This window comes from Melanerpes formicivorus, unplaced genomic scaffold (genome assembly GCF_026170545.1).
Source record: "Melanerpes formicivorus ecotype bairdi unplaced genomic scaffold, bMelFor1.0.p_v2 SCAF_146, whole genome shotgun sequence".
In the NCBI taxonomy this organism is placed as follows: domain Eukaryota; kingdom Metazoa; phylum Chordata; class Aves; order Piciformes; family Picidae; genus Melanerpes; species Melanerpes formicivorus.
In genome coordinates this window covers 204,217-219,389 of record NW_027142498.1, presented here as the reverse complement: position 1 = coordinate 219,389, position 15,173 = coordinate 204,217, and the positions used below count along the sequence as shown (strand labels likewise).

At 48.5% G+C, this 15,173-nt stretch overlaps 1 protein-coding gene across 1 annotated transcript; it reads right to left on the bottom strand.

The window, feature by feature from the left end:
- Window positions 1-615: 615 nt before the first annotated feature.
- HEY2 (hes related family bHLH transcription factor with YRPW motif 2) lies at window positions 616-14,418 on the bottom strand. The gene is made up of 5 exons (XM_068168636.1): window positions 14,193-14,418; window positions 12,798-12,876; window positions 12,595-12,678; window positions 8,851-8,932; window positions 616-2,661 (listed from the first exon to the last, which is right to left on the bottom strand). Exons 1-5 carry the CDS (start codon window positions 14,273-14,275, stop codon window positions 1,982-1,984), a joined length of 1,008 nt encoding a protein of 335 aa, XP_068024737.1. The 5' UTR covers window positions 14,276-14,418; the 3' UTR covers window positions 616-1,981.
- Between the last annotated feature and the right edge of the window lie 755 nt (window positions 14,419-15,173).

Genomic DNA, 15,173 nt, shown 5'->3' with positions numbered 1-15,173 from the left:
TTAAAAACAAAGAGAAACTGCGACAAACCACCCATAAAACACAGTCAAAAGGGAAAAAAAAGGGGAGGGGGAGAAAAAAAGAGAAGGACTTCATTTAATTAGTGATATGTAAAGACTTTTTGCATAGGGAAAAAGGTTAACAAAGTCATACAGAAAAAAAAAAGAAGACCAACCAGGTACACTCTTTGTAAAACAAATGTTTTAAAAGTATATTTTGCATAATGTTCAACATTCTCAACCCTTATTGCTTTCTCCACACAGCAGAGAAATCAAGTGCATCATCATCATCATCATCATAATAATAATAATAATACATGCTGTGTTTTATCTTCTTTTTGTTTTATCTTCTTTTTGTTTGTTTGTTTGTTATTTTTTTGCCTTTTTTTCCTCTTTTTTTAAACATAAAATCTCTAGTTCTGGACTGGCTGTATTAAAATACTCAGGTTATTTTAAGTCACTGTGATTAAAAACAACCCCAACAACAACAACAAAAAAGTACTAAAGATGAAAGCAAACCATTTTCTGCAGCACTAATCGGTCTGGGTATCTGCAAAATAATTTAGTCACATCCCCCTCCTCCCCAACCCTCCCCCTCCCCTCTCCCCCCCCTCCCCCAATACATTCATTTTGGTTTGGGATCAAACCCACGTTACACGACGTTGGCGTCTGGAGAGCCAGTTTCCAAGCTGTCCTTGCTGTCACTTCATTCATACCCAGAGTGAGCGTTCTCCTCAGAACGTGAGAGTGAAAAAGAAGAAGGAATCTTGCCCAGAATCAGCTACTAGTAAATATCCAAATCGGCTAGATAAGTGAATTTGAACTCTTACAGCACCCAGTCCCTCGTGTTGGCAGGAATCGACCGTATCCCAGCGGGCAGGCGCTGAAGAGGTGGTGACTTCTGGGCGCATGACAGCTCCGCTGTTTGTGCAGATACCAGCTAGCACCGTATTTAAGCCATCAAAAAGGGTGCCTCGAGGCTCACAGGCAGTGCTGAAACGTTCGTTAATCCCAGCACTGATAAGATAATTGCTTTTACCGGCGCTGTGCTAGATGTCACCGTTTGGCAAGTCCGTACAAAGAACGCGGTGTCACGATTTGGCAAGTCTGTACAAAGAAAAGGGAACTAAGGAAGTGAGAACTCGGCTGTCAGAACTCAGCATTCTTCCTCAGCAAGCTTTTTGGCTGAAAAAAAAAACAACCCCCAAACCTCTCCCCTTCGAGAGCACGCTCTTCCCTGGAAAGCTATCCCAGTTCTGAAGGTGCACAGAGGATTTTTGTCTCTCTTCCACACCATTTCCTTACCTGTGCAACGTGTTACTTGTTTTAGCAGAACACACAGAGATAAATCCTTTTTATTTATTAATTATTACTTTTTTTTTTTTCTTCAATATCAGGCACTTAGAATACTCAAACTCTTTTTTCTAGCCTGGGGAGACACGGTAGGTGTGATCCCTCACCTCTCTGCCAAACAAGGATGCATAGCTGGAGAATTATTAGTTCTAATGTCTACGTATTCCTACGTATTTCCCAGGAAACTTCTACGGGCTGTGATGTGGTCATGCTGCTCCTGAAAGCCACTGCTGCTCCCTCAAGGTGCCTTCAGCAAAAGCACCTGAGAAGAAGATACCATCTGGTGTCCTCACCGACGCCTGAGAGGAGAAGGATAGCTGTGCAAGGTCTGGGTGGGTTTGCTGGCACCTCTCAGGCCCTTTGGGTGAAGGTGGCCACTTGGCCAGGCTGAGCAGGAAGGACACGCGGAGTCCTGGAGTCTTGTGAAGGACATGTAGAGTCCGGGAGCCTCAGGAAGGACACATAGAGTCCTGGAGCCTCAGGAAGGACAGGAGGAGTCCCAGAGCCTTGGGAAGGACACGTGGAGTCTGGCAGCCTCATGCGTGGGTGCATGTGGGCACGCGTAGGGGTGTGCACATGTGTGTGCGCCGAGGGAGAGGAGGGAGCCGCACTAGGAAGGGATAAGGAGGACTTAAAAGGCTCCAACTTCAGTCCCCCAGGGTCGGTAGGGTTTAGTGCCACCCCCGCTGCCAGCCTGCTGAGGGCTGGCGGTGGCCGACACAGCCAGCGGAGGGGTGATGGCCGTTGCCGCAGCCACGGCGGCAGCGGCCGCGCTGGGGGGAAGCATGGGGAAGGTGCCAGTGAAGGAGAGGGGGAAGCTCTGGGCAGCGGCCGTGGCGGCCGCCGCTGCGGCGTGAACAGTAGCTGAGAGGGACAGCAGGGAGGTGGAGAGAGGGGGGACACAGGGAGCGACGCTGCCCGCGGAGGGGACTCTCAGGGCGGCATCGGCATGGGCAAAGGTGGCGGTGAGCAGGGCAGAGCCGGGGGGCGGCACGTCTGAAGAGAGTCTGCACGGGGCGGCGTCGGAGGCGTGGAGTCCGTTCGGCTGCAGCAGGGCGGCCGGGAGGTGGTGAAAGGCTGCGGCCCAGTGGTGGGGATGCAAAGGGTGGTGGTGGTGAGCCATGGAGGAGGTCATGGCGGCAGCTTCCCTCTGAGAGGCACAGGTGCTCAGGTGCGACACGAGTCTAACGCGCAGGGGGTCGGCCGTGTCGAGACCCTCCACCGAAGTCAGATACCTCGCCACCTCCGTCAAGCACTCCCGGAAGCCAATGCTCATGAAATCCATGGCCAGGGAATGAGCGTCAAAATAACCTGCAAGGGGAGGGCAGAAGATGCGTCAAGCTGGCTTGCCAGGGAGGGTGAGGTGCCGTGGCTAACCTCAGCTGGCGAATCTCCCATTTAGGGGTTAAGATTTGCGACGTGCAAAGTGTGTTCTCCGATCTGTAAATGATTTGTGTGACCATCCCTGTAAGGCGATAGGCTGCAGTTGGTTTTGCAGACAATACACAAACGCAAAAGAATTAAGTCCATAAGTACTCAGGATACTTTAAAAGATACACGATGCCTCTCCTGAAATTCCTCAGCAAGCTGCTGCAGTGCCGTTTTGATATGTGTGTGTGTGTGTGTGAACAAGACTTTTATCCACACAAAGAAGCAGGCTGGAGATCAGAGAGCTTGCAGGCACTGCCCTGCCCTTTCTTCCCTGCACTGGCATTCATCACAAGGCTCTCCAACTATTTCTCGACATTGTGAGATAGTTGTAACTGCTGCTGGGGTCCCATCTACTTCACACAGTCATTAAGACAATGTGACATACGGTGTTACTTAACTGCAAACTAAAACCATCTTGTCATGACTCTGCACACACACAGTAAAAAGCTTTACTGAGAAAACGTTTTATGTAATGCCATTGCTAATTTGGAGATGGAAGACTGACAGTCATATGGCCCATGAGGTATTTCAACAAACAGCAACTGGAGCTCCACAGGCTTGGATTTGAAGAAGAAAAAAAAAAAAAAAAAGGAAGATGAAAAAATGGGGGGAAAGAAAGAAAGAAAGAAAGAAAGAAAGAAAGAAAGAAAGAAAGAAAGAAAGAAAGAAAGAAAGAAAGAAAGAAAGAAAGAAAGAAAGAAAGAAAGAAAGAAAGAAAGAAAGAAAGAAAGAAAGAAAGAAAGAAAGAAAGAAAGAAAGAAAGAAAGAAAGAAAGAAAGAAAGAAAGAAAGAAAGAAAGAAAGAAAGAAAGAAAGAAAGAAAGAGAAAAGAAAGGGAGGGAGAAAGGGAGGGAGAAAGAAAGAAAGACAGAAAGAAAGAAAGAAAGAAAGAAAGAAAGAAAGAAAGAAAGAAAGAAAGAAAGAAAGAAAGAAAGAGAAAGAAAGGGAGGGAGAAAGGGAGGGAGAAAGAAAGAAAGAAAGACAGAAAGAAAGAAAGAAAGGGAGAGAGGGAGAAAGGGAGAGAGGGAGAAAAGGAGGGAGAAAGAGAGAGAAAGGGAGAAAGAGAGAGAGAAAGGGAGAAAGAGAGAGAGAAAGAGAGAGAGAAAGAGAGAGAGAGAGAAAGAAAGAAAGAAAGAGAGAGAAAGAGAGAGAGAGAGAAAGAAAGAAAGAAAGAAAGAGAAAGAAAGAGAAAGAAAGGAAGGAAGAAAGGGATTTGAAAAGAAAAATAAAGAAAGTCTTATTAAATGCCCATGAAAAGACACTTCCTTTCTAAAAGGGCTCAGCATCCAAATCGAGTACTTAAGTTGCAGCTCATCAACTACAAAAAACTTCATCCAGTTTGGGGAATGTTCCTATTTTAGCTTAAAAGTCGTCTCCTTGGGGGAATAATATCCTACCCATTCCCAAGCTTGCGTGGTGCTCTCATTGGAGATTTTTAGGTAGGATGCAAAGATCAAGAGCCCTTATTACGGTGGAATGCATAGCTAATGCAGTATCTGCATCAGGCCTTGCACTCTCTGGCATGGAATAACCTCGGTCTTCCTGGAAAATGCTCGCCTCAGCTACTTGATTCCACTCTCACCAACTTCCAAGCAAGAAAGGAGCCTTGCTGCGGCTGCACGCCCGCGTTACTGAGCTCTTCTAGAGACGTCTCCCCGAATCCCCTGCCTGCTCTGCTGCCCGTCGTGCCAAATCCCCCAGCACTTCGGGTGCAGGCTGCTAGCTCACCTGCGGCTGCCTGCAACCCGAGAGCAGCGCTGGCTGAGCCAGCGGATCGGGGAGCACCAGGGATCGGGGACTCGTCTCAACAAGCACCGACCGACTCCTCGCCGTTTTCATCCTGCCAGGGCCGTCGCGACCGGGCGCTGGCTGGGAACGCCACGCTTTGAGTCAGCTCCTGAGAAACAAACGCCGGGCAGGCAAGCAGCGCGGAGCTAGCAGGGTACCTGCTGGGGTGCCAGCCAGCCTGGCATGGCGACTGCCTCTGTGCCAGAGGCTCCAGGACCTCCGGCAGCTTCAGAGGGGCTGACGCGCAGCCAAAGCCGCCTCCCGGCTCTGGCCATGAGTCAGCCAGCCTGGGAGTCCTGAGAGCATGCAGCTTAAGCCAGGGCTTCCCAGCCTCCCTCCCTCTGGACCGGAGGAGATGTGGGGGATGTGGTTGTCACCAGCTTCCCGTGAGTCTGAGCTGCTGGCTCTGTGACGAGCTGTCCCAAAGCCCTGGTGATCCTGGCTCTTCCTCAGTCTCCTCTGGTGGCCCAGACATGAAAACAGAAGAGAGATGAGAGCTGGGACTCCCAAGCACCATTCTGTTTTGATTGGGATGGTTATCTATTCAGGTCTCTCCTTTGCATGTTTCCCCCTATGAGAAAGACTTTATAATGCTGGGGTTTGCTTCTTTCCAACATCCTTCCCCACCACACACATGCACATGCACCAGTGTTTTGTAGCAAATAGGAAGCCTGGGTTCATCTATCCTGGTAACCCACCTGCTCTGCACACAGCTAAGTCACCTGAGCTATATTAACCCAGGTATCAGACACCCAATCCAAATTAGCAGTGAAGCTGCAATAAAGCCACACCAAGGTCCAAGCAAGTGACTCCCTGTTGACAAACTACTCCTCCCCTGTGCTTGCTTGCACAGTCAGTGAAAAGCCCTGGCCCCAGGCCAAAATAATAACTCAACATGAACAGGAGACCATTCCCCCACCTGCCTCAGGGTGGTGGAAACACGGAGTCTGCACAGGACCTCAGAGCTGGCAGCTTGCCTGGCCTGGGAAGCTCTGAAAAGCAGAGAAGGGACAGAAGCCACGTGGGGTTTTCTTTTGCTGTGCCCACCTCGGGCACACCATGCCGAGCAATGTCTGACTCCACCCTGACTTGCTTAGCCCCAGGCATTCCTCATAGTGGGTGTCCTCCATTTCTGTGTGAGGAGGATGAGGATGAGCTTTTTCCAGCCCTCAGTGCAGTGGCACTTAAGGGTATTGGGACCCATTTCTCCCTGTTACAATAATAGCTTTTGTCCATAGGAAAAATGAGGGAACACTTTTTGTTTTCAACTGATCCAAAACAGTTCCTGGCTCTTAGGATGCATTACAAAGTGGGAACCACTGCACTTGCAAATAAAGCAAGCATCTGCCTTGAAAACACCCTAGGAAATGACATCTGAAGCTATTACTTAGGTTGCAAAGTAAAACATTAAGCAAGCAGGAAAAGCAGGCTTCAGCTTTGCCCAGTGCTAAGACAAACCCCCCACCCTGTTCCTCAAAGTTTCTTAATCCATGCCATGAGATTACTCTTATCTCTGGGGCACAGGGTGAAGATAAAGTATTTGTGAAGTGATCAGGTATTATACTGATGTGTCACCAACTACAGACCACGATGAGGAAGGCAGCTGTGGTCTGAGTCAGCATCGCCTCTTCCTGCACCCTGACTCTTCGTCCTTCCCGCACTGCTCTTGGCAGCCATGGCAGGGAATGGCCCAGCAGCAGCTGACCAAAGGAACAGACCACAGGGGTTGGGACTGCCAACAAAATCCAGCTTGTCCAGCCAGAGACCAGGGCTCTGCCAATCAACACACATCTCCTATGGAAGCTCCCATCCCAGCCACTTCATCCTCTGCCCCACCGGCTGGGCCACTCGACCTGACCCTCTTACAAAACAGAATCAGAGAACTGTTGAGGTTGGAAGAGATCTTTGAGATCATTAAGTCCAACTGCTCACCTAGGGCTCACAAAATAATAGATCATGCCCCCTGAAAATAAAAGAATCCCCAACATACTGGTTTTGGGTGGGGAGGCAAAGGAAGGAGGGTTCCTAGTAAATTAAGTCTCTAATGGGTTTCGCCTCCTGGCTCTCCTGCTGTGGGTGCAGACATCACGGGGGTGGAAGCTGCTGCAGCTCTCCAGAGGAGCGACGTGCAGCGTGAGGCAGGGGTCAGGCTGGGATAGCTGAGCGGCACGACGTGCGGAGAGGACCAAGAGAAGCAACCACCACGTCCCTCAGCAGCTGAGCCTTGTTTGCCCTGAGCACCAAGTGAGACGAGAGCTTGTGGAGAGCCGGCACGCAGCCCCCGCAGACGGCACCATCACCGACACGCAACAGAGGATCTGAATTCAAATTGCACAAGCATGACCAATTCTGGCCTTTCGTAACTTTCAAGAGTTTCCTCAAGAGCTCCACCAAATAAAGAGTGCTTTGGAGGGGACCTTTTTAGACATAAAAATTAACTGCCTTTTGCTTTTTTTCTCTCCCCCTTTTCATGCCTTTAAATTGTGCACAAGGAATCGAGAGGCACGTGCGTTATATGAAGAACTAAATTCCTTCCCCCTCTGACAAAATAAGTTGCCCATAAGTGTGAAGTTTTAAATGCATTAATGCAAGAGCCTTGCAACACCTAGCAAACACTTATGGCATCTTGCTGTTAATCATCACAAACACCGCCAGCCTCTCCCATCCCCATCTGTTTGTTACGTGGGCACCGATTATCAGCTCAGTTCGGTAGTCACTAAAAGGTACAGAGAGGAGCAGCAATTCAGTCATGGGCTTAAAATGTTTGAGTCTAATCAAAAAAGGGAGAGGGACAGCAGCAGCCTTGTGGTGGGTTGAAAATTCCACACCCCCCCCCCCCAACATAAAATTGCCAGGCCAGCTCAGTGGAAGTGAATGAAGCAGTATTTGCAAGCAAACCTACAATCTAAACATGAAATGCAATGAATATGGGCAAAATAGACAATATTTACATGCATGTACAATTTATAAACAGCACAAGAACCCCCCCCTGGATGAACCAGGTGGCTCCTAATAGCTTCCCCACTCCCTGCTCCCTTCTCTACATCCCCGTACACAGGACAAGAGAAAAAGCAGAGAGTTGCTGTTAATTGCTTAACCCCAACAGGAAGGCATTCATGGTCAGCAAAGCCACAAGTCAGAAGTTAGCATCTACCAGAGTGAGGAAGCTGAAAAGAGCAGGAGTTCATTGATACAAACACACTTTCTTAGTAGTCTGTCCAATGAGATTATTGAGACCTTATCATTATTTAGACCTTATCATTATTTAGATGTTATCATTATTTAGACCTTATTATTATTTTCCCTTTTACACCCAATGGCAATTTATTTGCATTCTGTCACTTTCTGTTCAAGATCTGTGGACAATTTCCCAGGCACAGCCTGAAACTACCACAAGCCTCCTGTTTTTTGTAGCCTTCACTTCTACCATGGGATGGGTCAAGGAGAGATCGCCCCATTTCCACCGCTCCCCTTTGAACCACAGCCACGGTGGGCTGCACGGGATGTGGGACCCGTGCGTTACAGGAGGCCAGCAAAGCTTTTCGCTCCAACTAAGTTCCGAAGTCATGACTACACAGCAGAAGCCGTGGGTGGCTGAAACGGTTTGGCCTGCAGCCTCAGGCCTGTCAGCTTGCACAAGCTGACTCCCTCCTGTCAGCTGAGCTGCCGCAGGGGCACCCGGTGCAGCCCCTGCGCCACGCCAGCACCGCTGCCAGCCAGCCACCCGCACCTCGGACACAAGCACTGCCTGCTCCACCAGGTACCTGCAGCTGCACACAGCAAGGCTGCATTTTGTTCTGCTGAACGAGAGGGTCTAACCCCGGCATCTGAAAGTTTTTCCCAGAACAAAGACCGTCCAACAAACAATAATGAAAGCTCCTCTCCATCCACTTCCTTGGGTATAGCTGCTGGATGATGAGGTTTAGCGTTGGGTTTGTGCTACACAATTGTTACCATAAACCTCCTGTTTATGTTTGGTGTTTGTGTATTTGTTTTGTCTCCCTGTGCAGATTTCAGTGCTCTTTGGAAACCCCAAACAAATCTCTGACTGGGCTGCCTGTGAATGAAGCCTTTACTCCCACAGTGTTATGAAAGCAAACACAAGCCCAGGGTCAAGTGCTTCTTTTGTCCCAGTAGTTCTTTCCCACGAGTTCAATCCTGCCATTAGCATTGATTTCCACTCCTTTAATCTGGAAATGCCTATCACAGCTCCTCAAAGCATTTTTCCCCCCCTGCCTTGAGATTTCTCTAAATATTAGCAAAGAAACCGTGGGGTCCTTACCTTTACCTCCTGTTGCCTGCAGCATCTTCAGATGATCCACAGTCATTTGCAGTATTTCTGCTTTTTCTAATTTGGCAGATCCCTTGGAGATAAGAGACTCGCATAAGTAAAGGCTTACAAGTACTAGAAACTTTAATTTGATATGCTTTCCACCGAGCCCAAGCCTTATGGTTTCAATTTCCCCTATCATTAGGACATTCTAGGCTTAATTCTTTCGTAAGCATCTGCCTCCCCGGGCTCTTGTCTGAGGGCTAACGCTGTCCCCTCCTCAGCAAAACCAGCGGCAGAATTGTGCTTTATTAAAGCTCAAGTTCAGTCTAGCTCTGGCCTTGAAGGTAGCATAGAGGTGGGAGCTTCAAGAAATGAGAGAAATACGTTCACTTTCTGGACTTTTCTTAACAACAAACGCACAGGGAGAGCTGGCAGGACAGGTCTGCACGGCAATCCAACACCCTGCTGTGACATCTCTTTTCTGCTTTAACCAGTAGGTGTCCCTGTGGACACGCACCCAGAAGTCTCCCTTTTTATCGCCCGCTAATATTCCACATCCCATTGGACTTCTGAATATGCCGTTCTCATTCTCCACTGAAAAAAAAACAACAGCCACGCAGTATTTTCAGTTAGCAACAAGTCTAGTTTGCAGGGACAGAGAACCACAGAACCACAGAATCACGTGTTGATTGGAAAAGACTTTTTAAGACCATCAACCCTCCTCTAACACTGCCAAGCCTGGTGCTAAACCACGTCCCTCAGCACCACATCTCTGCATGAAGCTAAATACTGTGAAAAAGAAAGAGTTTAGCTCCCCTCTCAGTAAAAGTCTTTTCTGTTACTGAAGGTGGCTCACACAGAGCTACAGTAGGTGCTGGGAAAGTATAAAATACAATTCCAAAGGTAGCACGAACACACTCATCTCTAAGTAAAACTGCTTTGCATGGCATCACTCCCTTCAGTGTCTGAAGACAGCCAGACCACTGAGTTCACCATGCAAATGTTGCTCCACTGCAAGAGCTCACCCCTCAGCATTAGTTAAAACCAGGGCTGCACAAGGTGCATGCAGGGGTGGATGGCATCTTGCAAGCCACGTTCTTCTAGTTACCACCTGGGCCACCTCACTGCCACTGGCCAGCTTTGCCCAGGTGATGCTGAGACCCTGCCCCGCAGCCCCACCGCGCCATCGCCAACCGCTGCGAGGGACTCTGGAGAGCAGAGCTGGGAGGGAGGGAGAGAGGCGGAAGCGAAACTAAACCTCCAACTTGGAAACTTCAGTGAGCTGAATGTCAAGGAGCTGGAAGAGGACCGATGACTTTGTCCTTGGCACGCTGCAGGAAAATGGTGGGGGCTTTCCGAGCGGCATACAGCACGCGCTCCGCTTCACGCCAACACGCCTCTTTCGATCCCCTTATGGCTTTCAGCACTTCTCCTCGTACAAAGGTTGGTGTGCCTATGAATTTTGGGGCTGATTCCCCCCATTTTGCATGCAACTGCACCCCATAGTTTTCTCAGGCTTCATCTTTTCCACAGCCATGGTACAAGCTGTCTCAGTGAGAGTGACTAATAGCTAAAAACTGCATGGCGCTGGGTGATTTCCAGCAGGCTCTGTAGGATTTGTTTTATAATGTTTGTGGTTTGTGAGAAGTAAACAATAAAAAGGGACAAACAACTGTTGTCCCTTGCCCCTGTTTATCTAGCTGAAAATATCCCTGCCACTCCATTTTGCCAGAACCTACAGAAAGGCATGGTTGCAACTATCAGTTCTGAACAGCGTATCGCAGGTGACGCAAGTCTTGCTCTCGCCGTTTCACTTTTGACTTTTCTTTTTAGCCAGCTTTCTGTTCAGACCAGGGGCATCACAGGCCTGATTTGCTGCAGTGTTTGCCATGCAGCACCTCGCAATCCTGCTCTTAAATCTTACTTTCTGGGGTTGGTTTTACTGTTACAAGAAGTTAGGTTCTTTCTTCTCGGTTAAGTTGCTCCCATTCGAAATGCAGCGTCCGTTGCACTATCCACAGGTCTTCAGTTGCCTCCAGTAAAACAAGAGCAAGGCTAAATATCAAATCAAAGCCCCCAAAATAAAAACCAAGATGTGGAAAGCAAATCAATAATTGAATTTGGATGGCATAAACAAAATGGCTTTTTTACAGGACAGGCTGTACTCCAGGCTTTTGGTCTATCAGTTCACAACCAAAGGTACCTCAATCAAAGTTAATTGGATCCTTCCAGCCTCCCCACTGAATACTTCTCTCACCAAAAGTCTTTGCACACATCCTTGCCTTCACCAGCTCACATGACATGGGCCTAGTCCCCCTCCTAATGCCCTGCTTGTAAAGAGTCATTTTAAAACATGGATAATCCAGACTGCCTGCTCCCTCTTTAGGAAGCTGGATTGATTAGTAACTGAAATGACAGATTAAAAATTAAAGGGCTTCCTAGAGCAGAGGTGAAGGAAATGATATTTAAAGATGTAGCCAGAAGGCTAACTGACACACAGGTTTGAGGGGCACTGTGGTGGGTTTGGGTGTTTGTTGTTGGGGTATGGAGTAAAGCACATTTTTTTACCAAAACCACTGCTGGAATTCATCGAAAGAACAGAGGCAACATGAACACAGTTACCCTTAAGGGAAAAACGAGTCAAAGAATGGAAATGGGCTTTTTTTTCCCAGCCTTATAATGAATTATGTTTTGCCACAAGAAAGCATTTTATTGAAATGCCTGCTTTGTGCCAGATCAGGACACATACAGGATTATTTTAATGAGTTTTACAAGAGGGCTAGCATTGCCAGATGAGATACAGAAGGAAGAGAGAAAAAGAAAAAGGAAAAGAAAGGAAAGGAAAAAAAACATGAAAGGAAAAGGGAAAAGGAAAGAAAAGGAATAATGAAGAAAAAAATGAAAGGAAAGGGGAAAAGGAAAGAAAAGAAATAATAAAGAAAAAAAATGAAAGGAAAAGGGAAAAAGGGAAAAAAAGATAAAAAAATGAAAGGAAAGGGAAAAAGGAAAGAAAAGAAATAATAAAGAAAAAAAAGAAAGAAAAAGAGAAAAGGAAAGAAAAAATAATAAAGGAAAAAATGAAAGGGGAAAAGGAAAAAAAAAATAAAGAAAAAAAAGAAAAAAATGAAAGGCAAGGGGAAAAGGAAAGGAAAAGGAAAGAATAAAGAAAAAATATAAAAGGAAAGAAAAATAAAGAGAAAAAGGAAAGAAAAAAGATAAAGGAAAGAAAAATGAGAAAAAGAAAGAAAAAAGAGAAAAGGAAAGAAAAAAAAAGGAAAAAGATAAATGGAAAGGGAAAAAATGAAAGAAAAAGGAAAAAGAGGAAAAGGAAAGGAAAAAAGGAAAAGGAAAAAAGGAAAGAAAAAGGAAAAAAGGGGAAAAGGAAAGGAAAAAAGAAAAAGGGAAAAAGGGAAAGAAAGAGAGAAAGAAAGAAAAAGAAAGAAAGAAAGAAAGAGAGAGAGAAAGAAAGAAAGAGAGAAAGAAAGAAAGAAATAGAAAAAGAAAGAAAGTGAGAAAGAGAAAGAAAGAGAGAAAGAAAGAGAGAAAGAAAAAGAGAGAAAGAGAGAGAGAAAGAAAGAAAGAGAGAAAGAGAGAGAGAAAGAGAAAGAAAAAGAGAGAAAGAGAGAGAGAGAGAAAGAAAGAGAGAAAGAGAAGGAAAGAGAGAAAGAAAGAAAGAAAGAAAGGAAGGAAAAAGGGAAAGAAAGGAAAGAAAAAAGATAAAGAAGAAAGCAAAAGAAGCTAAAAAGGCCTTACTTGTTTTTCAAAAGCAGTTGGCACAAGCCTCCTCAGCTCTGATAAACTGTTATTTATACGATCTCGGCGCCTCTTCTCTATAATCTGGTCCCAAAATAAAAACAAAGCACATGAGGTTTATGAGAAAAAAAAAGAAGTTGAAGGGCAAAAATCACCACACGCATGCCAAGTGTCACAGGGGCAGAGAACGAGGCACAACCTACCCCTCTCCTTTTCTTTCTGGCCATGATCTGAGATGTTGTCGTCGGGGAGCTCGAGCGAATGACGGAGCTGTTACTTTGCCTGTGAGACGATAAAAGTACGTCAGGTGTTGCACAACTTGATGCTGCCCTTTGAAGACACCTCAGGCCACCGTATTGAGTATGTGCAGTCCCTTTCATGCTGTTTTTGGTGCTTAGAAGGTGTGCTTTGCGCTGCACAGTGTTTTCAAAGAGACAGAAACCCTTCGTTTCTCACTGCCCCAGCACATCTTTGGAACTGACAGAATGTCCCTTGGCTGTAAAGGCCTTTTCTGGAGACAGCTCATTGCCCAGCTGAATTGATTGCATTTTCGTGGCATATAAAGCCTTGTACCAAACACAGGCTGAAGAACCAAAGCCCAAAGCCACATGAACCACAGAATTGTCTAGGTTGGAAAGGAGCTTTAAGATCCAACCCTTACCCCAGCACTGCCAGGTCTCAGGACCACATCTATAAGTCTTTTAAATCCCTCCTTGGAGACTTCACTGCTTTCCTGGGCTGCCTGTTCCAGGGCCTGGCAACCCTTGTGGGGAAGAAATTTTTCCTTATGTCCAACTTTAATGTCCCCTCCATCTCTGTATGCTAACAGCAATGTTAAGTACATGTATCTGATGCCACAACCTCTGTTTGCCCACTGTGTTTTGACATCAGTGCCCATCATTGCAAGAGTCAACAGATGCTCAAGTCCAAAGCCAGCTGCCCAGCCCAGGTCCGTGGGGCTGTCCTGCACCAGGAGCAGAATTCAAGATTTACTTTACACTACCCAGGAGTAAGAAAAGGCTTTTCTTTCAGCATGAGCAAGCAAAAAAATCCAGTAGCTTTCAATACTCATTTAGCCACTGAAGCGGACTGGATGGAGCTCCAGTGCATGTGCCTCTAAATTGGCAAGGGCACCTCTGACCACCAGCAGGGAATCCAGGAGCACCCCCAGCCCGTTCTCCAGCGGCCACCAAGGCTAACCCCCGGCTTGCTCCGGGGATTTGCAGAAGTCACCACTCAATCGCTGTTCATCTCTGCTCATCACTCATTTCCTACTGGCACCCACTGCCTTACGTTGCCCGGCCTACTGCAGAGCTACTTTGGGAAAGATCTGATTGAAAATGGCCAGTTAAGCAAAGCTAACGAGCTGCAGCCCGCGCTCACAGGCTCCCAGTAATGTCGAGGGACAGGCAGCTAAACCGTGGGGTGAATTCCTGGGGGATATCAACATGCTGCTGGTTGACCTGGAGGGGGACAAACCCTCATCCTGCTTCTCACTCGGAGGCTGCCCACCCCAGTCTGGATTCCCCCTGACTCTGCCCCACCCTGGGGCACATCCCGACTGGGCAACCCCGGGGATCGGGGGGTGCTCCACTTACCCGGAGTAGTTGTTCTCGCTCCCCACGTCTATCGTCTCGTCCATGTCGCTGTCTGAGGTAGTTTCCTCGCAAGGCCGCTTCATTGTGGGCACAGGACGCGGCGCAGCTTACGGCCGTAGTATGGGCAGAGATAAATAAATCCGTGGGGGGTAAAGGGGGGTAGGGAAGAAGGGTACCTCCGGCACGGCTCGGCTCGGCTCCGCACCGCCAGCAGAGCGAACCGTCTCTGAAGCGCTTTCCCACGCCGCGGCACAGCCTCAAGCCCGCCGGCCCGCCCCCGGCCAGCCGCGCCCCGCCCCGCCGGGGGTGACGGGCAGGGGGGGGGCTGCCCACCGCGGAGGAGCGGGCGGCAGCACCGCGGGGGTCCGGCCGCTCTCGAGCCGCGGCAGGAGGGGAGTGGAGCGGGGCAGATGCCCTCGGTGTGGGGCTCCGGGGCATCCTCCGGGGGAAACAAGCAGCATCTGGTTCCTGGCCCTCCCATGTCGTCGCGGGTCGAGGAGTGCGAGAAGGCGGCCCCGATGTCCCAGACGGTGTTTAGAGGAGGGATCTTCTAGCCCCTGGCCCCTAAGCCCCGAGTCTGATCAGCGCTCCCCGTGCCGTCCTGCAAAGCTCTCGGCGGCGGTGGCAGCCCCGGCCGCCGCTCCCTGGGTGCCGCTGTGTGTCGTGTACAGCACAGGAACGCGGCTTTGAGGCTGTGTAAACCCCAGGGAGGGTATAAAGCCTGAGAAGCGCATAAATCCTGGGAAGAGTGTAAATCCCCGGGAAGGTACAAATCCCAGCCCAGCCGGGCGAGCGTCCCCGCCCGCCCCGTCCCGCTGGGGCTCCGAGGCGCAGCGGGCACCGGCAAGGGTGAGAGCCAAGCACGGCAGTAATCCGGGCTGGAAAGGACTCGGAGAAAGCGTAGCAGCTCGGTTACCGGAGGATCTGTAGAAGGCGGGCTTTATTTTGCTTTGGTTTGGGTTTCCCCCCTCACCCCTCCGT

Coding starts and splice junctions, on each gene's coding strand:
- HEY2 (XM_068168636.1), bottom strand. CDS start 14,275: ATGAAGCGGCCTTGCGAGGAAACTACCTCAGACAGCGACATGGACGAG. Junction 12,679..12,797: donor CCAGAAAGAAAAGGAGAGGG/GTAGGTTGTGCC, acceptor TTTTGGGACCAG/ATTATAGAGAAGAGGCGCCG. Junction 8,933..12,594: donor CAACTGCTTTTGAAAAACAA/GTAAGGCCTTTT, acceptor CTTATCTCCAAG/GGATCTGCCAAATTAGAAAA.